Source organism: Anopheles funestus, chromosome 3RL (assembly GCF_943734845.2).
Source record: "Anopheles funestus chromosome 3RL, idAnoFuneDA-416_04, whole genome shotgun sequence".
In the NCBI taxonomy this organism is placed as follows: domain Eukaryota; kingdom Metazoa; phylum Arthropoda; class Insecta; order Diptera; family Culicidae; genus Anopheles; species Anopheles funestus.
The window spans coordinates 54,870,028-54,893,016 of record NC_064599.1 but is presented as its reverse complement, the minus strand read 5'-3'; the positions used below and the strand labels follow the sequence as shown (position 1 = coordinate 54,893,016).

The 22,989-nt window shown below is 43.6% G+C and overlaps 4 protein-coding genes across 4 annotated transcripts; 3 read left to right on the top strand and 1 right to left on the bottom strand.

The window, feature by feature from the left end:
- Positions 1-1,760: 1,760 nt before the first annotated feature.
- LOC125769504 (uncharacterized) lies at positions 1,761-22,810 on the top strand. Its single transcript, XM_049438237.1, has 15 exons — positions 1,761-2,134; positions 2,216-2,365; positions 2,455-3,405; positions 5,195-5,256; positions 5,836-6,055; positions 6,126-7,148; positions 8,999-9,160; positions 9,241-10,275; positions 16,684-16,972; positions 17,041-17,249; positions 17,331-17,834; positions 19,437-19,696; positions 21,300-21,614; positions 21,688-21,853; positions 21,915-22,810. Exons 1-15 carry the CDS (start codon positions 1,946-1,948, stop codon positions 22,704-22,706), a joined length of 6,327 nt encoding a protein of 2,108 aa, XP_049294194.1. The 5' UTR covers positions 1,761-1,945; the 3' UTR covers positions 22,707-22,810.
- Positions 5,096-7,306, top strand: LOC125767979 (phenoloxidase-activating factor 2-like). The gene is made up of 3 exons (XM_049435041.1): positions 5,096-5,280; positions 5,836-6,055; positions 6,126-7,306. Exons 2-3 carry the CDS (start codon positions 5,861-5,863, stop codon positions 7,191-7,193), a joined length of 1,263 nt encoding a protein of 420 aa, XP_049290998.1. The 5' UTR covers positions 5,096-5,280; positions 5,836-5,860; the 3' UTR covers positions 7,194-7,306.
- On the bottom strand, positions 10,841-16,017 carry LOC125767975 (uncharacterized). Its single transcript, XM_049435038.1, has 2 exons — positions 13,926-16,017; positions 10,841-12,459 (listed from the first exon to the last, which is right to left on the bottom strand). Exons 1-2 carry the CDS (start codon positions 14,727-14,729, stop codon positions 11,953-11,955), a joined length of 1,311 nt encoding a protein of 436 aa, XP_049290995.1. The 5' UTR covers positions 14,730-16,017; the 3' UTR covers positions 10,841-11,952.
- On the top strand, positions 16,154-17,976 carry LOC125767983 (phenoloxidase-activating factor 2-like). The gene is made up of 4 exons (XM_049435050.1): positions 16,154-16,619; positions 16,684-16,972; positions 17,041-17,249; positions 17,331-17,976. The coding sequence occupies exons 1-4, from the start codon at positions 16,545-16,547 to the stop codon at positions 17,886-17,888; spliced, it is 1,131 nt and encodes a 376-aa protein (XP_049291007.1). The 5' UTR covers positions 16,154-16,544; the 3' UTR covers positions 17,889-17,976.
- Positions 22,811-22,989: the final 179 nt, after the last annotated feature.

The window sequence follows — 22,989 nt, the reverse complement described above, 5'->3', positions numbered from 1 at the left end:
AGTATCGTATTTAGAATTGGATATTCGGCATGGTGGCATACATTCCTGGTTGTATGCGCCACCTCGCATGGAACTTTCCCACTATGTACTACATGTACTACAAACTACATCTGCACCGTATTGTACAAATGAATATTTTAATAAGTAATTTTGAAGTTTATAAAACAAATCGAAATATAGTGAATACAAATAACTCACACGTTACTATCGGGGTGCGGGACGTAATTGATGGAAATAATGATTTGTGCGACCTTTGGTAAAGAAGTAAAGAACTCATCTGCAATGGAAATTGGCAAAATGAACGGCTGTAATGCGTAGATTATTCAACAAGTGATTGAGTTGAATATTTTGCATACAGATTTTATGTGTGCGAAAGATGATTTGATGGATAAAATATCCATGGATCGTTTCCAAAACTGAAGTAATAAAAAATAATAATTTAACAATAGCTTCCAATAATAGAGGCAAAACTTTCGATCGTTAAAATGATACTAAAATTTACAAAAAACATGTTCAAATGGAGTTTCTATAGAAAAACTGTGTAGATTGCAAGATTAATCACCACCATTACCAGTAATATAGTGTATAAATAAAGTCAATACCTTTCCACGCTATGCGATAGGTTACCAGCGTGCTACGAACGGCTTTATTTATTCTGAATACCATTACCACTTGCTCATAATACTGGAATAAATCTGCCCATTACTCTCTTCTCCCAATCTCCCAAATACATGATCACAATCTGACGATTGCTCCCGCTTATCTACCATGCTAATTCCTACCATGATCGTCAAGTATTGAACTGTTGGTGTGCGTTACCGATCATGGCCACAAGCTTCTCCTGTTCGTAGCTTTATTATGGCACACTGAGGCGACAATCGCTACCAATTAATCAACTACAGCTTTTGATGGTGGATACGAAGAATGTGTACTACAAAGGAACGGCTGCAGTAAGTATGTGTATTGAGTCAAAAGGATACAACTACATGCCAAATGTACCTTCATCCCACAACTGATGGTTGATGCCTGTCGCGAAGAAGCGGTAGTTGCTTGACCAGTTTGCTAGTCGAAACCGCTTCTGTGTTCCGCTGATTGCAGCCGCATTAAAATGTTGGGTTTTTTCGTAATTCAAAACCAACTAAACCAGTTCTCCGGGTCCAGCGCACCGCTACCAAACCATTCTTAAATTACCCGTTTGGCCCTTCAACCTCCCCCCTTTTTCAGCTGATGACATTGAACATTTATCGACTATGGGTCAAGCGATCAATGCGATCCGATCGCGCATCGTACATGCCGGACATGATCGTGCTTGTGTCATTGGACACCATACAGTGATTCTGGTGAAAGCCATTTTGCTTTAAAAAAAAATCCCCAAAACCAGCTCCACCTCAGAATTGCGTTCGGTTCCATGGATTAGTTTCGCAGTTCGTCATGCCAACATTCGAATATTTGGCATCAACAAATCAAACACATTGCTCCCACACCTGTGTGCTTGCGTATGTCCAGCAGGTTTTTGGCCGTTCCAACAAACAGCATAAATAAAGTTGGCAGCGCATACCCTTCCGCTTCGGTGCGTCTCAAACCGGTTTGAATTTCGGGGCACTCGTGAGCATTCCCCTCCCTATCGCTCGGGGCCATTTATTGGCAGGATGAGAGTGTGCATCCATCCCCCGGAGGGGTTTGTTTTCTTGTTTGTTTTATTTCGTTATCGATGTTCCCCGCAGACCTGTAGTGCCGATCCGGCTCGAAAGGTGTGCGTGTCGTCGTAGTTCTAACTGCTTTGCGCGACACGACGACTATCGCACGGTCGCACAATCGTACAGTTGCGCTGAAGTCCGGCACCGTTAAAACATACTAACGCATCTACGGACTACTTCATTCTCCTCAGAGCCTAGCGTTCGAGAGCACAACTACCCCGGGGACTTAGTCATTTATTGTTGTTGCGATGCAGCGGTTCCGTGCGGCATTGACGCTACTGGCGCTGGTGGCCATTTCCTTCCGGCCAACAGTTGCTGACGATCTCAGCCTAGACGATCTGATCAATTCGGTATTTACGACGTCCTCACCGGGTAAGGATGCACCACCAGCAACAAGTGCTCCACCACCACCACCGACTCCATCGATTGGCGTGAAGGTAAGTCAGGCTCGAAGATCGGTGCTAAATCGAAGATCGGTGCTCGGAGATCTAAATGAGAATCCTTTGTTGCCGTTCCAGGGTGGACCGTGTGGAAATGAGGCTGTCTGTATCCAAAAGTACCTCTGTTCCAACGGCAGCACGTCCGGTGAGGGGTTGATCGATATTCGCTTCTCGGACGATAATCCGTGCGTCGACTATCTGCTGCAGTGTTGCTACGACGAGGATATCGTAAGTGTTGAACGGGTCGTTTCGTAACTTGTCCGGTGATGCAATGTGTGCTAGTTTCATGTGATCTTTTCTGTTTCCCCTCCGGTCAGATTCAACCTCCACCACCGGTACCCCCGGTTCCGAACCCAGGCCCGAACCCTGTGCCGAATCCGAATCCTGATCAGAACCCTGGTCCGAAGCCTGGTCCAGGTCCAGTTCATGATTCGCGTTGTGGTCTACGCAATGTGGATGGTATCGGATTTCGCATCACTGGATCAAAGAACAACGAGGCCGAGTATGGCGAGTTCCCGTGGATGGTGGCTATCCTGAAGACGGAGGAGGTGCTCGGACAGCTGCGTGAGAACGTTTACACGTGCGGAGGTTCGCTTATTCACAGACAGGTTGTGCTGACCGGTGCACACTGCGTGCATAACAAAGCACCGTCCCAGCTGAAGGTACGCGCCGGCGAGTGGGACACGCAGACGAAAAATGAAATCTACATGCACCAGGACCGCTCGGTTGTGGAAATCGTCGTCCATCCGGACTACTACAAGGGTGGACTGCATAATGATGTGGCACTCCTGTTCCTGGACTCACCGGTCGAACCGAACGAGAGCATTCAGACGGTGTGTCTTCCACCGCAGGACATGGTGTTCAATCATGAGACTTGCTTCGCCAGCGGTTGGGGTAAGGATGTGTTTGGCAAGGCCGGTACCTACCAGGTAATTCTGAAGAAGATCGATCTACCGGTGGTTCCGAACGATCAGTGCCAAACGGCACTCCGCACCACCAGACTCGGTGCCAAATTTAATTTACACAAGAGCTTCATCTGTGCCGGTGGTGTGCCCGGTAAGGACACGTGCAAGGGTGACGGTGGATCGCCGCTCGTTTGTCCGATTCCCAACTCGCCGCATCACTACTACCAGACTGGACTGGTCGCGTGGGGAATCGGGTGCGGTGAGAATGGCATCCCGGGCGTATACGCCAACGTGGCTAAGTTCCGTGGCTGGGTCGATCAGCACATGGTGCAGCGTAACTTCGGTACCGACAGCTACACGCCCTAGAGCTCGAGTGTGACGGCTTGCTTCTCACCATCACAACCACACACACAGGGAGAGATATGTGCGGATTTTGGCGAACTTGAACAAATGCTAAACAACGCTTCTGACGATGCACGATGCTTATCAACGGCAAACGACGGCAGTGACCCATGCAGCACCGATGTTCCCTTAATCCTCCTTACGAGCCCCCTTTACGTGATTATGCTAACTTTTAAACAATGTGTAAGCAATAAATTTTCTTTACCATAGAACGAAACTTATGACGCGTTATTTGTTTGAGATGTAATTAAATATTTGTCCATTCTTATGGTTGAACGACAACTGCAAAGAGCAGACACATCTTGACTCAGAGAATCGAGAATCTAATTTATTCGCTTTATCTTGTTTATTGCCGGCTATTCAGGGGGGGTAGTAAACAAATAAAAAACAAAAAAAAAACAGTAGAAACAGAAACGTGTTTAGCTTCTTTACACCAACCGGTCAAGGTGAGCTCGCTGACGGCATTCTTCAGGGTCAGTGTTTTCTCCCTTTTCGGTGCATCTTCCGCAAACGCTCAGCATTGGAAGATATCGACATCGAAGGTGCAATAAATGCTTTGGAGGATCTTTTTCACCCATTAGCGCCTTACTCGGTTCAGTCTGAAGGTGTCAATGTCACCCTGGGCCTTGGACTGCAGACACCAAAAATGGGAAAGAACATCGCGGCACAAAAACTGAACGATTATTATTCCGCCATTTATCCATCCGGGATGTTTTGAGTCGGTTGTTGTTTGGTTGCTCGACGCTCGTCGAACACGTATACACACACCTTCTACTTGAGAATTGATTTTTGATCGTGACATTAAATAAACGTAAAATATAATGCGTATGTTAGACTGGTTCCTTGCCAGCTAATGAAGACCGATCTAGAAAAATAAGTAAACAAAGTTGTTTTCAGCCTAAACCAAAACGATTGTTTTCGTACAACTTATTTTCCATGCTGTTTAAGGATTTTCCACATATTTGTAAAACCCCCCACAAAACAACCTCTTGCTGTCTGGGAAGGTTTGTCCTGGCAGTATAATACGAGGGATTTCCACAACGCTGAAGGTTTAATTTTGCATGTTTACAACCGTTTATATCAAGCGAAAAGTTGATTCATTTTGCCTTTTACAGTATGGTTGTTAACAATACCAAACTGTTTAATAAAATCGCCCAAACCATTATTTTGTTCGAGCTGGTTGTGAAAGTTTTTGAGATTTCGAATCTGGGTTAAGTGACACGATCACGGGGTTATCGGCAGGGGTACTTGTTTTGTTTCTAAGTCTTGAAATTCGTAAAGCAAGATTACGAATTAATGAAACGATTTTCTGTTGTGCGCTACTGCTTCTTCATCCACGGAACCGGTCCCATCGGAGTTGCATCGGCAGGGAACAGAGGTCACGAGCGGGGATTGTGGACGAAGGTTTGCAGGAAACTGATCGCTTCACCCTGTACAGGAAGGCAGGTTTGAGTGTCTGGCTGCGGGATTCACCGCACACGCCGAGAACAGCATCACAGGGGCGGGGCGGTAAGCGATGTGTTATCTCAATCCGGTTCTCAAGTCGATGGGAGCTCCCCTTTCCAGGCAACACTGCTTCCAGTCCTACCTAGTCCGGCTGACCGTACGCACACTATGATCGGTCGGTTGTCGGTGCCTTAAATCCATACGATCGCGCGGCGGCATAGCTCAATCTTCTCCTGACCGCGAACGGTGTCGCACGCTCGCGGCCGAACATTGCTTATTCGCAACTTTGCTGCTTACTGTCCAGTTGCGGGAGAAGTCGCCGGGTTTCGGTTACCGGGTGTCATTGAACGTGAACGTGAACAGTGTGTTTGTGTAGTTTCTAGCCCGAAGGTGAGTATTGGTGGCAGGACAGAGGAGTAAAGAATTAGTTGGGGAAACACGGAAAAGAGACCTAACATATGTTAGCTCCCTCTCCTACATCAACTTTGAATGCCTGCGTACCTCTGCAGACGCATCAGTAAAGGTTATCATACGATCACCCGCTGTGATTGTGTTTTTGCTTCGTCTTTTGGTATTTTCCCAACGGGTTGGTGTAGAAATCAATACAAACAACTGCCGGAATGTCCCCGATCAATTAAGTGTTAATAACATAAATCAACATCCAGTTTGCTTTCTACCAAGACGATATTTGTGTTTGCAAGGTGGAATGGATTGTTTCACATCTTGCTGCCAAACTGTGTACCGTGTACGTTGTACGGTTAAAGCTGAGGCAATACTTTAAGCCTAATTTAAATTCTTCGTTCGTGTGTTTACTTTCCACAATGGTTCACATTTCATTGTGTTTCATTTCTAAACGAACAGCTCGCAAACGCATACCAACACACAAGATCTGCCTAGCATAAACGAATTAACGTTCTATTCTTTCATTCTATATTCCCCCTCTAGATATTACCTAGTGTTAGACAACAACATGGCATCACGAACCATCGCGCTACTTGCCGCAGTAGCACTTATGGGCGGTTTGGTAACAGCCCAGGATACGCTCGACGACTTATATCTGTCGCTGTACAATCTGACTGAAAACAAAAACACTGTTACGGAAGCACCCAAACCAACTGTTGTGGCTCCCGTCACACAGGCACCTATACCTCCTCAGCAACGCTATGTAAGCAAAACATTCGAAAAGCGATCTACAGGATTAAGCTGATCGTGTCCAATCTGCTGCCTCTTTTCAGACCTGCACCGGGGAATGTGTGCAGTATTATCTGTGCAGCGACAACCAGATCATTACGGACGGTGCCGGCATTATCGACATTCGTGTCGGAGAAGATGCGACGGAGGAGTCTGAGTGTCCCCACTTCCTAAACACCTGTTGCGAGAAGGATTCGGTGCTTGTTGAACCGCCACCAACCGCAACCAAGGCTCCACCAACGAATGATGGTGGCCCTGGACCACGCCGACCAACCTGTGGATTCCGTAATGCCGATGGGTTGGGTTTCCGCATTACCGGAAACAAGAACGGTGAGTCGGAATACGGTGAGTTCCCATGGATGTTGGCCGTATTGCGCGAGGAACGCGTTGCTGATAACAATCTCAACGTGTACGAGTGTGGTGGTTCCCTGATTGCCCCGAACGTCGTTCTGACTGCGGCTCACTGCGTGTTCAACAAGCAAAAGGAGCAACTGTTGATTCGTGCCGGTGAATGGGATACACAGACTCGCGATGAATTGTACTCACATCAAGACAGACGTGTGGCTGAGGTCATCACCCATGAAGCCTTCAACAAAGGTTCGCTAGCAAACGATGTGGCTCTACTCATCCTGAACGAACCTTTCCAACTGGCGGAGAACGTACAACCGATCTGTCTTCCACCGAAGGGAACCTTGTTCGATCACAGCAAATGTTTTGCTTCTGGTTGGGGTAAAAATGTGTTCGGCAAGGAGGGAAAATATCAGGTGATCCTGAAGAAGGTGGAGCTTCCGGTTGTGCCACAAGGCGACTGCCAAAAGTCACTGCGTACCACTCGTCTGGGCAAGAGATTCATACTTCACCCGAGCTTCCTGTGTGCCGGAGGTGTTGCCGGACAGGATACGTGTCGCGGTGACGGTGGTTCTCCGCTCGTCTGTCCGATTCAAGGTTCATCGACGCACTACTACCAGGCCGGTATTGTTGCGTGGGGCATCGGATGTGGTGAAAACGGTATCCCCGGAGTGTACGGTAATGTGGCCTTCTTCCGTGATTGGATCGATCAACAATTGGTAGAACGTAGTATCTTAGCTCGAGAATACGTCTACACACCATAAGCTCACATGACTAGACGGACTGTAACGTATCAGAGACAAACTTTTGATTAATGTGCAGCAGGTACTAATGTATTAGGATTATAATAAAAAAAAACAGCTGTAGTACATACAAACTGTTGCATTACGTTGATTTTACTTTAACTGTTTCAATTGTATTGAGAATGTTGAGGACTACGGAAAGGTACCCCCAGTCATATGATAACATGTTCCTTGCGTAAAGCAACTGAATCTCTTATATTGGCACTCCTCAGTATTCTGACGAGATCGTTTGATAAATTGAAATCGATCCTATTCCATCCACGATCAAACAACAGACAAATCATGTCCACTAGTTTATCTTCTTCACCTCTATGCTAAAAATCTGAACTTCTAATGACCTTGCCTCATCTGTTCTATATACCACCCTTACACACAGCCTCAATTTCAAGGAAAAGAGCACTCGAAACATTGAACTATCACGAACAAATTTGCATTTCGACGTTCCACTCTCACTGCAACTTAAAGTCTTATCTTTCGAACCTCGAATTTTTCGGGATACATTAAATATCATACGAGAAGTTGACGAACATTCGATCGATACTTTCAGGTTTCATTACCCGTTGGTCTATCTTTGTTGCCAATCATGCAACCTAGCTCGTAATTCTTGTTTTTTCTCCATAAGCTCTGCTGGCACACATCGTTCATTCTGATCTGCATGCATCTGGAACATAGGAGTTGGTGAAGTAATGCAATACGTCTCAGTGTCTACTGTGAAGAATGTCATAAAATTTCCAAGATGTCTAATGGACATGGGTTTAATAAAGACAAGATCTCGAAGATCTGATGCATAATTCTATTCCAACAGTGAAATCTGAATGCGCAAGACGACACCGCGGCTATTATCTGTAGCGCCCTGCAAATAGGGATTCAAACTTGAGACACAATATTTTCAATAGTTAGTTCTACTTATACTGGCCAAGTTTCTTGAAACGAAAGAGAATTCAGTAATAGCTAAAGAATCTAACCTTATGTAGAGTTTTGATTCAAAATAACATTTGTGTAGAACCTTTAAAAATTTACAATTTCATTGTAATTAAAAGATCAATCTAACATTTAAAACCAAAACAATATAACACTAAACAACTAAACTAAACACTAACACTAACTCTTTTGAATGAACAGTCAAATAACACGTATGCTAAAGTAAATCAAAATGTAAATTTAAGTAAATTAATCTCATTAAAAAAAGCAAAAAACACCACCTAAAATGATAATGATCGCAGTTTTTTTTACAAACCGGATCATCGACCGGTTTGAACATCATCAATAAGCGTGAAGGAGCTGTTAGCGAAGTTTCTCGTTATAACAGGACTAAGGCTTTACGTTTGACCTTCCGATTTAAATAATACTTAGGAATATTTCAAGCAAAACGAAACATATTCACGTTTTTTAAAGTACTGCAAGACAGCAAATGGAAGTTAAGAAGAAGTTGCATAAATGTTTGGATTACTTTTTTGGAGTATTGAATTATCATCTATTTGTGTTTCATGTTACATTTAAACGAATCTTTAATATCATGGATACAAATCAAACCGCTTTCGCAGTTCAACAAATCTAACACTAATGAATGAGGACTATTATGAGATAAACCTGAACCGAAGTTCAGTTCCGAAATTTGAATGTTCCAGAAAGTGCTAACGGACCGCGCTAAACTGAACTTATGGTTTGATCAATCTTGTACGGAACGTGGACGACGTTGTACGTGTATTCGGATCGTTGGTACCATCGGCATCTGCCTATGCGTAGATCGTTCTATCGGCGTGTAGCCAAAACTCAGTGATCTTCAAGTTTTCATCAACGAGAAATCATTACTACAACCGTTAGCCATAATGCAATTGAAAAGTTGTGTGTGCGTACTGCTAGTTGTTGGAATCGTTGGGCTTGCAAGTGCGCAAGAATTATACGATCCTATCGCAAGTCAATCTGATGTGAGTGATCCGTGTATTAAAAACAATTACCTAATCTAACGTGTTGTAAATTTATTTGGCTATAATGCTATTATTTTCAGACCTGTACCGGCGAATGCGTGCAGTATTACTTGTGCAGCGACAATAAAATCGTCACGGACGGTACGGGCATTATTGATATTCGTGTTGGAGAAGAATCGGAGTGCTCAAACTATTTGCACGTTTGTTGCGAGAAGGACTCAGTGCTTGCTGCATCGACAATAGCCGAAACCAAGTTAATGACTGGTGGTGGCTCGGAACCACGCCGACCAACCTGTGGATTGCGTAACAGCAATGGTATAGGGTTCCGTATAAGTGGTAATCAGAACGGTGAGTCGGAATACGGTGAGTTCCCGTGGATGTTGGCGTTACTGACCGAGAAATCTGCCATTGGTAGTAACCTAACCGTATATCAGTGTGGTGGTTCCCTGATCGCCCCGAATGTCGTTCTGACTGCGGCTCACTGCGTGTTCAACAAGCAAAAGGAGCAACTGTTAATTCGTGCCGGTGAATGGGATACACAGACTCGCGATGAATTGTACCCACATCAAGACAGACGTGTGGCTGAGATCATAACACACGAAGCCTTCAACACAGGTTCGCTAGCAAACGATGTGGCTCTACTCATCCTGAACGAACCTTTCCAACTGGCGGAAAATGTACAACCGATCTGTCTTCCACCGAAGGGAACCTTGTTCGATCACAGCAAATGTTTTGCTTCTGGTTGGGGAAAACATGTGTTCGGCAAGGAGGGCAAATATCAGGTGATCCTGAAGAAGGTGGAGCTTCCGGTTGTGCCACAAGGCGACTGCCAAAAGTCACTGAGTACCACTCGTCTAGGCAAGAGATTCGTACTTCACCCGAGCTTCCTGTGTGCTGGAGGTGTTGCCGGACAGGATACGTGTCGCGGTGATGGTGGCTCTCCGCTCGTCTGTCCGATTCAAGGTTCATCGAAGCATTACTACCAGGCCGGTATTGTTGCGTGGGGCATCGGATGTGGTGAAAACGGCATCCCAGGAGTGTACGGTACTGTGGCCTTCTTCCGTGATTGGATCGATCAGCAACTACTGGATCGTAGTATTCTTTCGACGGACTATGTGTATACACCCTAAAGCGACACTCCATTTTATTCTATTCTATTCTATTCTATTGCATTCTATTTTAATAAATGAAAGCTAATTTGGAAAAGAATCTTAATTTTTTTTAATTCAAACGTGATATGACGTACAGATGGGTGACTGCAATATTACAATTATAAAAAAATCCGCCTATCTTGGGTCAAAGTTAAGCACCATTGATATCGAAATATGTGCTAGGTTGTGGGCAGCCACCCTATCTTTATATAGTCTCAAGTTCTCCAGTTCTTACATACCTGGCGCGGATGAAGGGGAGAGCGGGGTAAGTAAGTAAGTAAGTAAGTAAGTAAGTAAGTAAGTAAGTAAGTAAGTAAGTAAGTAAGTAAGTAAGTAAGTAAGTAAGTAAGTAAGTAAGTAAGTAAGTAAGTAAGTAAGTAAGTAAGTAAGTAAGTAAGTAAGTAAGTAAGTAAGTAAGTAAGTAAGTAAGTAAGTAAGTAAGTAAGTAAGTAAGTAAGTAAGTAAGTAAGTAAGTAAGTAAGTAAGTAAGTAAGTAAGTAAGTAAGTAAGTAAGTAAGTAAGTAAGTAAGTAAGTAAGTAAGTAAGTAAGTAAGTAAGTAAGTAAGTAAGTAAGTAAGTAAGTAAGTAAGTAAGTAAGTAAGTAAGTAAGTAAGTAAGTAAGTAAGTAAGTAAGTAAGTACTGAATAAGTCAAATTAATATAATTTTATATTATTTTATAGTTATGCTCAAATTTTCAAACAGTTGTGGAAAGGTTATAATGGTAAAACAAAAATCGGCTAAAGTCTGAAACACGACCCCCCCCCCACTCACGGGCACTCATTTGAGTGACTTTTTTTCGTGCAGGGTGGTTCGAAATCGGTTGCGTGTTTTTTAATTATGTTTCGAGACACAGACACCTGAGGGCATGGCCGTCGAAGAAGAAAATGTAGCAATTGATGCCATCTATCGACCACAGGTCAAAGATTGGCGATCCGTTGGAGCTTTCGCGAATAGCTCCGGCCACAGACATGGTAGCGATTAGTGGTGCATGGACGAAATCTAGCCACAAGTGCCATCTAGCCATGGCCAGAAGAAATTGTGGCGATATCTTGGATACCGGCGGAGCTATGGGGCAAAGTTGGGCCAAAAATGAGGAAAATTTTACGGTTTCACAAACAGCGTATGGAACTTGGTCCCTCGATGAATAAATCACTTTTCACTATGCGAAAACCTCTTTACAATTTAATAGTAATTGTAAAAAAAATCAAATTCAGGCCACATTGCATAGTCTCCGAACCACCCTGTACGAAAAATTGACAAGCAGATGAGTGACCGTGAGTGGGGGGGGGGTCGTGTTTCAGACTTTAGCCCAAAAATCATTGCACTATATGTATGTAAAGAATTAAAAGAAAAACAATATGTAAAAGGAAATATTATATTTTGTAAACACCCTGTGCTGGCGTCCTGATGGCAGTTAAAAAGACAATCAGCAGGACGCGAGGCAACAGTGTTAAGCCATCCATCGTGAACTTCGGACCGAATAAAAGTGAACTGTTACTCAAAACCAATTCTTATTCTTCTCATGTATGCAGCCAAATTTTATTAATCAAATTTCATTCACATGTTTCAAAGTGGCAAGGAATATAACAGAACAAAAACCAACAGAACATAAATGTATTTCCTGCATGATGCTACACCAGTTATAACACAGGCAAATACTGTCGGGATGGATCTGCTGGTTTAGGTTGCTGCACGAATCCGGGATCCCTCTGATGATTAAACCACGCAGTAACACGGACAATGTCCACACCAGTACAGTTGCTTACCAGTAATCCTCTTAGATTCCACTCATCTTTCAATTCCCCTCCTTTACACACGATAGCCGATCCATTTAGAGAATCCTCATTGCATTGTTGTTTGTCATGATCGATACAAATCGTTCCGGGTTTGCAAAATAAATTGTCCTGAAAGCTGGTCACCTGTACCGGATACCGTTTGGGATGTCCGGAGCCCTGCTCAAGCAATGTACGGTTCCAACCGATTGTGTAGCAGCTACTGTCTGTCTGCTTTTCAACTGAGGCAGCAAGCGAGGCAACACATTGTCCGTTGCGTACCGTGTCTGTGAGACGCAAAAGTGCCACATCGTTATGTACTGGATCGGATGTATTGTAGTCTTCGTGGATGATCTTTTCCTTGAGGGTGTATATCTGAATGGATGAAATGAGCAGTTTTTGAAAGCTGTCTTTCTGATCCATGATATACTTTTGGTAGTATAATAAAATTGGTGTTGTATATTTGTTATTGGCAGTGTGCAATGTTTATTTATGATATATAAATGTCGTGGCAAGGAAGTGACGATTAGTACGATTAGGATACGTAATGACGTTATGCATACCGGTCCGATATTAATTTCTCCAGCTAATCTTCTGCCCCATAAATAGCGCGGCCCGACGTGTTTTTGGTTATATAAATAAATGTAACAGAAAGTATACTGGGGCACAGATCGATAACGGATGTTGAGTCTTTGGAAAGAAAGATGATCGTTTGCTAATCGTTTGGAAAAACCCAAGGAATCGCTTCATTGTGCTGTCATTCGATTTATATATTTAAGTATAAAACATTTTTTCAAATCACTAAATGATTTCTAATCTGCGTAGAGTATGAAAAATGCTGTGAATACTATTCTTCTTGTATGTATTTTTATATGATTATAAATGTTTTTTGTTTTACACAAAAACCACATAATACGATTGTTTGCAACAGAAATACAAATTTGATGTGATTTTAGTTTATGATTTCGGTACACTGTTTGACACCATTGCACACAAATTCCTCTTCCCAAGGATCAACAGCATCGGGTATTTAATAGTATCCAATATGGCGGACCCATGTATTTGTACACCATGATTGCTTAAGCAATGTAGCAACGGGTAACCAATTTTCATCAATTTGTCTAACACTTTTTTTTCTTCTTGATTGGTTCGGCAAACTTGTTCGCAAGGTTAATTTTGGGTGTAAAACTATCCCTTAATCAGTCGTAACATATGAATTTGTATTTTAAATCTCTGACTTTTTATAAACCATTTAAGGTTGACTGGTGACTGTTGGGCATTTTTAAAGGTGATTATTGTCGAAATCACCGGGGCGGCCCGGTGGTGCATGTGATAAACGGCGCCAGTCCACACGGCCGGACCGGGTTCAAATCCTATCCGGACCATCCCCCCGTAGCAAGGACTGACTATCCGGCTACGTGGTAAAAATAAGTCTAGTAAGCCAAAAAAATGGCCGGCGTGACCTGTAAGGTCGTTAAAAGCCAAGAAGAAAGAGAGATTGTCGAAATGTTACAACTAAAAAAATATCACCATGATGGCCAAACAGCTGTCCATGTGCTGTGACTTATTTTCAGGCAGTTTGATGATAAAGATATTTTTTTTAATTGTGTTAGATTGTTTTTTTTTTAAATACTTATTTAGACCAGTATACAATCGGTTAAACAGATCATTAAAATTAAAAAAAAAAACAACTTATGCTGTATTAAAAAAAAAACTTTGAATGCTCATGATGTTATACCCTAAAATAAGCATTTCGCTACAAGGCTACATTTTACGATCTACACGAATGTTCCATCCCACATTAATTGTCCAACAGCCATAAAATTTAGCATGAAACTCACGTTTGCCATTCGTAGCCCGGATCGGCTAGAAATATCGTAATCGCCAACATTAACAAACATTTCCTCCGTAGGCAGATTTTGCACGTAACTCGCAGTCGTAAGTACTAACGACTGGTCCACTAGTACGCCAGCACAAATGAATTGATCGGTCTGAAGACCGGGTATGATTTCAACCCTTGTCCAGACCGAAACCAGCCACGACGGGAAACGTGTACCATCTGCACCCAATCCACCCCACTCGCACGGGCGCCGACGTTCGTCGTAGGAATCCGGTCCATCCATTCCATTGATATCGTTGATCATATTCACCCACGATGTTCGATCCATGCGGCAGCAAACATTCCCTTCGGCACAGTCTGCTCCAGGTTCGAACATTGTGCAGAGTGATCGCGGTAAACACGTTCCATCACATGTTGCAGGTTTTCCCAAGATTGTCGTACAACAATACTGACCGGCTGGACAACGTTTGCCATCATTCGCTCGGATGTTGATTACACCCACACCGTACTCATCGTACTCTACATCGGCACATTCTGCTCGATCAGCTACACACTTTCCATCGCAAGATGCTACATCCAAATCGTCCGTCAAACGGGTAGGATTATCATTCACCGGCATATCACAACACAACATTCCCGCTGGACATACGCCGTCCACATCCAAAAGTCGCAAATCCACTTCCGGCGCTGGGCAAAGGTTTTCCGGTACACAGTTACAACCTAACGTATTTCCGACGTTGTTTAAACATATAGCAATGAGCAATAATACCCATACGGTTAATTTTTTCCTTCCCATACGGCACATTGTACTTTCCAGCGCGAGTATTTACACGTCCACTCACTGAACAACAACTGAATCTTACGTTCCGCGATCTGACTGTAGCCGATGAACAGGCTGCGATGTACTAGCTGCTACCTACCGCCTGAAACTTTTGTGAGAATTCCACCCTAATTGCAGAAGAAGCGCCAAGGTTCAACTCCGGTGGGGAGTATTGCTTGCGTAACAAACGTGGTCCCGATTGGATGATGCGCAACGTATCCAAACGATCGCGCGATCGTAACGAACGCTGCTTCGTGCGGGAATAAACACCGGCAAATGTCTAACATTTGAGCATCGAAGATTGTTAAGAAAGCATTGGGTTATCATTAGTTGCAGTGGTACATAAAACCTTCGTCGGTTTGTGATGCTTAACCAACGATCATATCACTAGAAATTACATTCTCCAAAAGGTTATGTAGGTTTTTTCACTCAATGTTGAAATCGTCCCTGAAGCGGTGACGGGTAGATCTTTTTTTACTACACATAAAAGTCGTTGAAACAATTCACTTTCGTTAAACGAAAGGACCCCAAACACATGCTCCGCGAATGGAGGATCGTTACGTTCAAAACTTGTTTTGTGAAACCCTGAATAGAGTGTGACAGGTTGGCAGTGATCATACTGTGCTAGTAAATTAGGAATAGCCAAGATTTTTGCCACGAATCGTAATATACACGTATCGAATGTTTTAAGCAGGTAAAATATTAATCATACGTGAGGGATATAATTCACCAATAATTTTGATTATTTATCACAGACCTGCTCACCTTGATGATTTTGCTTACGAACAATAAATTTTTATTTTATTTATAATTAATGATTACGGCTTCGGCCGTATTGTCAGCCTCCGAAGCTGACGAACAATAAATAATATTATTTTTTTTTTTTGAAAAACAGTTAAAATTGTATGTCATTCTTCTTCCGCACGGGATTGATTGGAAGTGGATGTGTAGGAAACCATCACGTGCGCCTTTTTGGTAGTTTGGCAAGGTGACAAAGGAATTCACACCGCACAATAAATGGCCACTACCGGCAATAATAAAATGGATAATAATGAACCGGTCTTTTAATTCACACGTCGTCGCATGAAATGCATGCGATCTTTCGGATGGAATACCGAATGAAGTGAAATCATTTCTGCACAACGGAACTGGGAAAATAATCCTTACGATTTCTGGAATGTTCAAAAAACGGGTTAGCTAATTTCACAACTGATTTATGTTTTGGACGCTTTCACAACGTTTACCTGTTAAAAGAATCTAGTAGAGTATAAATGTCTTCATTTGCTAAATTAGTTTTCCCTATATACATTTGCAAAGCTTTTTGCAAAGCTTTTTTTAAAATTTTTGAACATCTTCCCATAAACATCTGTGTGGCTTTCACTTCCAGTGAATTTAGGCAACTCTAACTAGAAGAAGTTCTCGTTACTGTGGCATCGGAATCGCGTTCGTTAGCGATCAGTGTATAAAAAAAAACCAGTTCCAATGCTACCTACAGAAAAGGCAAAGTTTCACCGTCAGCACGGTCGACGCAAAGTGGTTGTCGTGCGGGCGCAGCACTCGTAGTCGTCGGGTCATCGCCGTCTTCAACGGGTCATCATTGCTACCGGTCCGGTACAGCGTGCTATTGTAGCAGCTTGAGATTACAGTGAAACTCAGTTTGTTGTGATATTGTAACGCGAAGAAGGCGCAAACGCAATCCATCACCGAGGCAGTATTGATTGGGCTGCACGATCGAACGTCCACACGACGAAAGTAAAAGACAGGAAACCATAGGAACGTATCTTCTTGGACACGTGCGCAATGAATCTGGTAGCAGCACTCACAGTGACGTGTTTGGCGGTGCTGTTAGTCGAACTACCGGCCGCTCATGGACAGGTAATGGAAACGACCAAGGAGTATGAAGTCAAAAACCTAACCCATTCCGTTTTGTGTCTTGCAGTCTTGCGAAGGAAAATGTGTTCCCCAGAAAAACTGTCTACGCCATGTAACAGATGAAGAGGATGCAATACCGGAGGTGGATTTGCGCATCGGTCAGGAAGATTCGGACATTGTAGGCCAGTGTCCTCACTATCTTGATGTGTGTTGTGCCCCGGACGATCTAATTGAAGAACCGATATCATTGCACACGACAACGGAGGAAAGTGACAGCTTCCAGTCGTGTGGGCAGCGGAACAGTAACGGTGTTGGTTTTCGTATCGGTGCAGGAAAGGTGGAAGAATCCGAGTTTGGTATGTAGGTTTTTGGGCGAGAATGTTTGGGACAGTGAACATTTTAACCTTCATCCTACCCACAACAGGTGAATTCCCATGGACGCTGCTTGTCCTACAGCTGCAACAGCTGTTCGATTTCGAGGAGAAGGAGGTGTATGCATGTGTCGCCTCACTTCTGGCACCGAATGTTGCACTGACGGTGGCCCATTGTGTGGTTAACAAAACATCTAGCAATTTGGTAGTTCGGGCCGGTGAATGGGACACACGGACCGAGTCCGAACTATTGCCCTATCAGGTAACATTCTGCTCAAAACAAAACCACGTAAAACCAAGTATCCGTTTGTAATTGCTTTGGTTCGATTTCTGCTTTTCACAGGATGCTAAAGTGAAGGAAGTGGTGATACACGAGCGTTACAACAAGCAGCACCACTTTGACGTGGCTCTGCTCGTGCTGGAAAAACCGTTACAGGCGGCGGAAAACATACAGACAATCTGTTTACCACCGCCCGGTGTACGACCGTCTGTTGGTACGGAATGTTTCACCGGTGGCTGGGGTAAGGATCAGTTCGGCCAGTCCGGTGTGTATCAGCAGATACTGAAGCGAGTAGCGTTACCGATCGTCGATTCAGCCCAGTGCCAGCAGTCCCTCCGAAAAACACGGCTCGGAGCGAATTACAAGCTGCACAGTTCGTTCCTCTGTGCTGGTGGCAAAAAGGATGCGGACGTATGTTCCGGCGATGGTGGTGCCGCCCTAGTATGCCTTCTGCCAGGTTCGCAGGTCCAGTATTATCAGGCGGGTGTAGTGGCTTGGGGTATTGGATGCGGCGATGAGAACATACCCGGAGTGTATGCGGACATGGAAAGCTCACGATCCTGGATCGTAAGCAAACTGAACGCGTTGAAGGTCGACCCGACGTACTACACAGCTTCGTAAGCGAACAAAGGCACGCCATTAAAAGTCTCTTAACTTATAACCTATTGCCGTACTAGGAATAAACTATGAACGATTTCCAAAAACATAACACGAGATTTTACGAGCATACAACAAACGTTTGGTACTCATACAATTGCAATGATATACCTAATATAAATATTCCAGTGACGTTTAAATAAAAGAAAACCTTGAAGACCATCTTGCGTAACTTTCATATACTGCGCAATTTGAAAGAAGCGCTCTCAGATCTACCAAAAAAACTCATTTTTTCGAGCAACATAATCTATGCCTAAAATTATCAAAAACAACCTATATTGGAAGGTTATCAAGGTCTCAAAAGTTCGGGGTTTTGTGTTACTTTTACTGTTTCCTATCATCTCATGGTTTTATGTGTCATGGCCTTTTATGATGATGAAACATCATCATCAGTATTGAGCTAAATTCTTTCATATTACAATGATTGTTTGACCCCAAAAAGGTTGTGGATCCTGATCTGATTCTGATTAATCTCTGAATTTGTATATTCTTCATTTCCTCTCTAAATGTTACAATAGAGTTCCGCATCAGTTCAGTTGATTTAAGTAGTTGTTACTTTATTTAGTGTAGTCTTTAAAAAAAAGGAACCATGCTTGGGACAGGTAACTGACTTCAAAACCGGTTTCGTACAATCTTCATGTACGAATGATTCACTTGAGATAAAACCGAGTTGATGCTTTGCGCATAAAATACAATAGCTTCAATATGCAGCAATAATAACAATTAACTTCTGCCTTTGCTAACTTGCTTCATTCCTATGTGTGCTGCTAGGGGTTTTTATTCCCAGCTCAAAAACCCGTTCCACTATAACAAACCTAGCGGGAAAAGCCCCAATGCTAGACGGAAACGTTCCTGCCGGTTTGTAAACAAAAGCAAAACATCAACGTAAAACCCTGACAGCGCTAATCGGGGTTTGTTTGCTTGATCGAATGATCACTATCACACTTATCATGTCGAATTGCTCCAGTTACTAGTGTACGGGGCCATTGCCAAGGTTCACCTTCTCTCTCGCAGATTATATACACGCAGCATGCCTTCATCTGGGAATCCGGTTAGGTAAGTTTAAGGGGAATTCCCCTATCAATTTGTATTACGTTACGTTGGTATTACGTTAAATCATCTCAACAAATGCACTACAATACAATATAATATTTTTTCCTATTTACGAAGGTAAACTTGTTTTAGTATTTCATCTTTTTTTAAATCAACATCCACTTGGGATGTAATCCAGCACAATTCTCAGCTAGTCTTTTGTAGCTTTTAGCACTCACACGCGCGCCACTCTGGACAGACACACAATGGTGGTCGTTTCGGCGAGAAGCCAAAAACGACGAACACCTCCTCACGATCATTCTCGTTCGCCGCTTGATCGGTTTTGATCAGTGTGTCTCCCCCACCTGCGTCTGTTCCAAAACACACGCAACGCACACGAACGCTGCTGTACCACGCGAAGCGCTGTATTGAGCTAGCGACTTAAACGATCTCGCGCCCAGTTTCTTACCGGCAGTGTAGCGACTCAGTCGAGTGAGTGTGTTTCCCAGCGTACACCCAGATCGTACCACACACCGCTGGATCTCGACACTGCCTTCCGATCGTGATCCTCTGCGTGTTACTGTGTCTGCGCGTGTGTGTGTGTGTTGGTTTGCGTTTTTTATTTACCCAATCTTTCAATCCGGTACGGTTTTACGCTTGACCGAGCGTCGTCGAAAAGGTGCAAGAAGTGCGAAAATTTCTGTACCATTTTCGGTTTGTCTGACTTTAAGTTTTCGCAGGTAAGTTGTTTTGTTCGATTTATGATCCTTTAACGTTCGTAATATAATAGCCACCGATATATCGGGCCGCTATGTACTTGGTTCTGTTGCGACACCGTCCCAATCCGTCCGATGGCAACGTCTGCTATGTTTTTGTTTGATTTTTGCAACAAAGTTAAATAACCTCTAAAGCCACCAAGCACAACCGAAGCGAAACCACAGCGAGCCACTTTGAAGGACGATTCGCCTCTAATCGGAAGGTTTCGTCGAAGGTTTCTTCATAGCTTATCCTATTAGCTTCAATTTCAGACCCTTCTCATGATGCTCAGTTCCACCAGTTCTGGAACATCAACCATTCTGGTATAGAAATTGGAGGGTGTTTAAGATGGGAAGATTTGAAGAAACAGGTTCGTGTACCACCGAAAAGTTTATGGGTGATCACCAACACACAGAGTTCGGTTCAATGCAAGCCTTGTGTGGGGCAGCATAACATCTTATCGCAAGGTCATGCATGCCGGCGCGTTCGACTGGTATGATGGGTGTTGTTTGATTGTGCGAAATGTAACAAGAAAACGAAAGTTGAAAAATGTATCACAAAAAAAAAATAACATAATGGCCTCCCGACATCTTGGGTAATGTTGACGCAATCAATCATACCTCCACACTTGGCTGAGGGAACCATCTAAACGTATGATTTTAAAGTTTAATCTTGTTAAAAGTGGAATAACATTGCACGTAATGTGACCTGTCGATGACATCTGACCTGTTTGTTACGTTTATTAGTCCCACAAGTAAATAGTAGGACGATCGTCTAGTGTCTAAGGCATTAAAGAGATGGCTATTCACATTAATCTGTCTACGTTATTGGGGTCTTGGACCGATAACTTGAATTTCCGTTAATTGAATTGTGGAAGACATTCGAAGACACAATGGATTGAGATGAATGGCTATAAAAATTACTATTTGGAACAAATATCTTTGGGCTTAATTCAAAGTTCGAATAAACAACTGCCTTTACTACTAATCTCGAGAATCTCTACTGAAATTAAATGATTTGTCAAATTATTTAAAATTGAAAAGTAAATCAATTGCATTGGACACTACAAATTCTTAGACATAATTGTCCAAATAAAACCTTCATCTTAAAACATCTTTCCCTTCAAAAAGTTTCCTAATTCTAGCTCAATCCTTGAAAAGTTTACTGAACCGTGCGCTAGAGCGATCGGGTTAGATTTATGTTAATTTATAATTCTCAAGAACAGTGCTGTTAACTCTTCAACCAGTAAGCAAATATTAACGAAGACAGATTTACATTTGCTACTGCATCAGCGCTGTTAACTCCGTTTATACCGAATTTTGACCATGCATTCCATTAATTTGGCAAATATTTGTTTTGCCACCAATTTATTCCGCTGTTCTTCTTCCTTTTTGTTTTTTGACCGAATGGCTCTTCTCGGTCATGCTTGTCTTATGTTAGCTTACTAGAATAATATTTGCCACCAAGGCGATCAGCAACTCCTTGTTATGGATGCTTCCGATTAGAATCGATTAATATTAAAGACGCACACTATTATCATAATAACATCATAAACAACTTACCATTTCTGTCCGTCTCTGCTTTCAGTACAAAAATGACACCTTTCCGTATAGCACTGGTCGCATGCGCGATCGTTGGCCTCGCACAAGCACAACAACCGATCGATAAAATTTTCTTCCCCGAAAATGATACCATCCTTAATTTTGCCAATCGTGTTGGCGAGGGCGATAGCACCGGCTTCCAGGCAGGTCAAGTAGATCCACTGGACGCCATTACGCCAACCGTACGGCCACAAACACTACTGACGGCACAAGGTGAACGGTGCACTTGCGTACCGTACTTTACCTGCACGCCACAGCCCGAGTTTGCTGAGCAGAACAAGTTCAACGAAATCAATGTGAAGTAAGTGATCGGTATCTGTAGATCGAATACTTTTGGAGTTGTGAAAGTAATTTCCCAACCCCCCCTATTATAGCTACAATCCCGAAAGCTGTCAGGATGTGCTGGATGTTTGCTGCCGGGATATGGATTCGTTGGTGGTACCGATGAACAATACACCCGGTGAACTTCCGGTTGGACGGCCACGTGGCTGTGGACTTCGCAATATTGGTGGAATCGATTTCACGTTGACTGGAAACTTTGTAAGTGCAAAACATCTTAAAAGAAAGGTACAGAATTACTAAAATCATCTGTTTCTTGCAGAACAATGAAGCCGGATTCGGCGAGTTCCCGTGGACGGTGGCCATCGTTAAAACGCAGGATGGAAGCAGTAGCTGCGGTGGCTCCCTTATTCACCCGAATCTCGTTCTCACCGGAGCGCACTGTGTTCAGGGCTTCCGGCAGGGCCAGCTGAAGGTACGCGCCGGTGAGTGGGACACACAGACAACCAAGGAACGTTTGCCGTACCAGGAGCGTATGGTGACGCGTGTCAACAGTCATCCCGACTTTAATCCACGCAGTCTCGCCAATGATATCGCTGTGCTGGAGCTCGATCAGCCTATCCAGCTGGCGGAACACATCAATGTTGTCTGTTTGCCACCGGTTAACTTCGATACGCGCCGTACGGATTGCTTCGCCACCGGTTGGGGCAAACAGCAGTTTGGTAAGGCGGGTCGCTACAGTGTGATCATGAAGAAGGTTCCACTGCCGCTGGTGCCTTCCTCGACCTGTGAACGGCAGCTTCAAGCTACGCGACTCACGTCACGCTTCCGGCTGCATCAAACATTCATCTGTGCCGGTGGTGAGCGCGGTGTCGATACGTGCGAAGGCGATGGCGGTGCACCACTCGTCTGTCCGATCGGTGCGGCCAACGAAAACCGGTACGCACAGGTTGGAAGTGTTGCCTGGGGCATTGGCTGCCATGATGCCGTACCAGGCGTCTACACAAACATTATTCTCTTCCGTTCCTGGATCGACAACGTAGTACGTACGCTTGGTTTCGACACGACCGCGTACGACGCAACGCAGTCCGTGTTTTCGAGTCTCTTTGCCTGATTTTCACAATTCATTGCTCGCTTATAAAATCACCCTTATAATTGAAGTTTATAAGAAACTAGAAATAAACATGAATGTACGTCAAAATGCTTCGTACGAGCATACTTTTTCTTTCTCCATTTTTATTCTTTCATTTGGAAAATTATTTCATTTCACGCTTTCACAGCACTCGTTCAAGGAAGACAGCTGTAGAACTCTACTCTTCAAGGTGAAAAGCGCCGTCAGGGCGATTTCCTGCCGTCAGTCACGTTATAACAAATTGTGTAAGACGCAGACGCGTCCT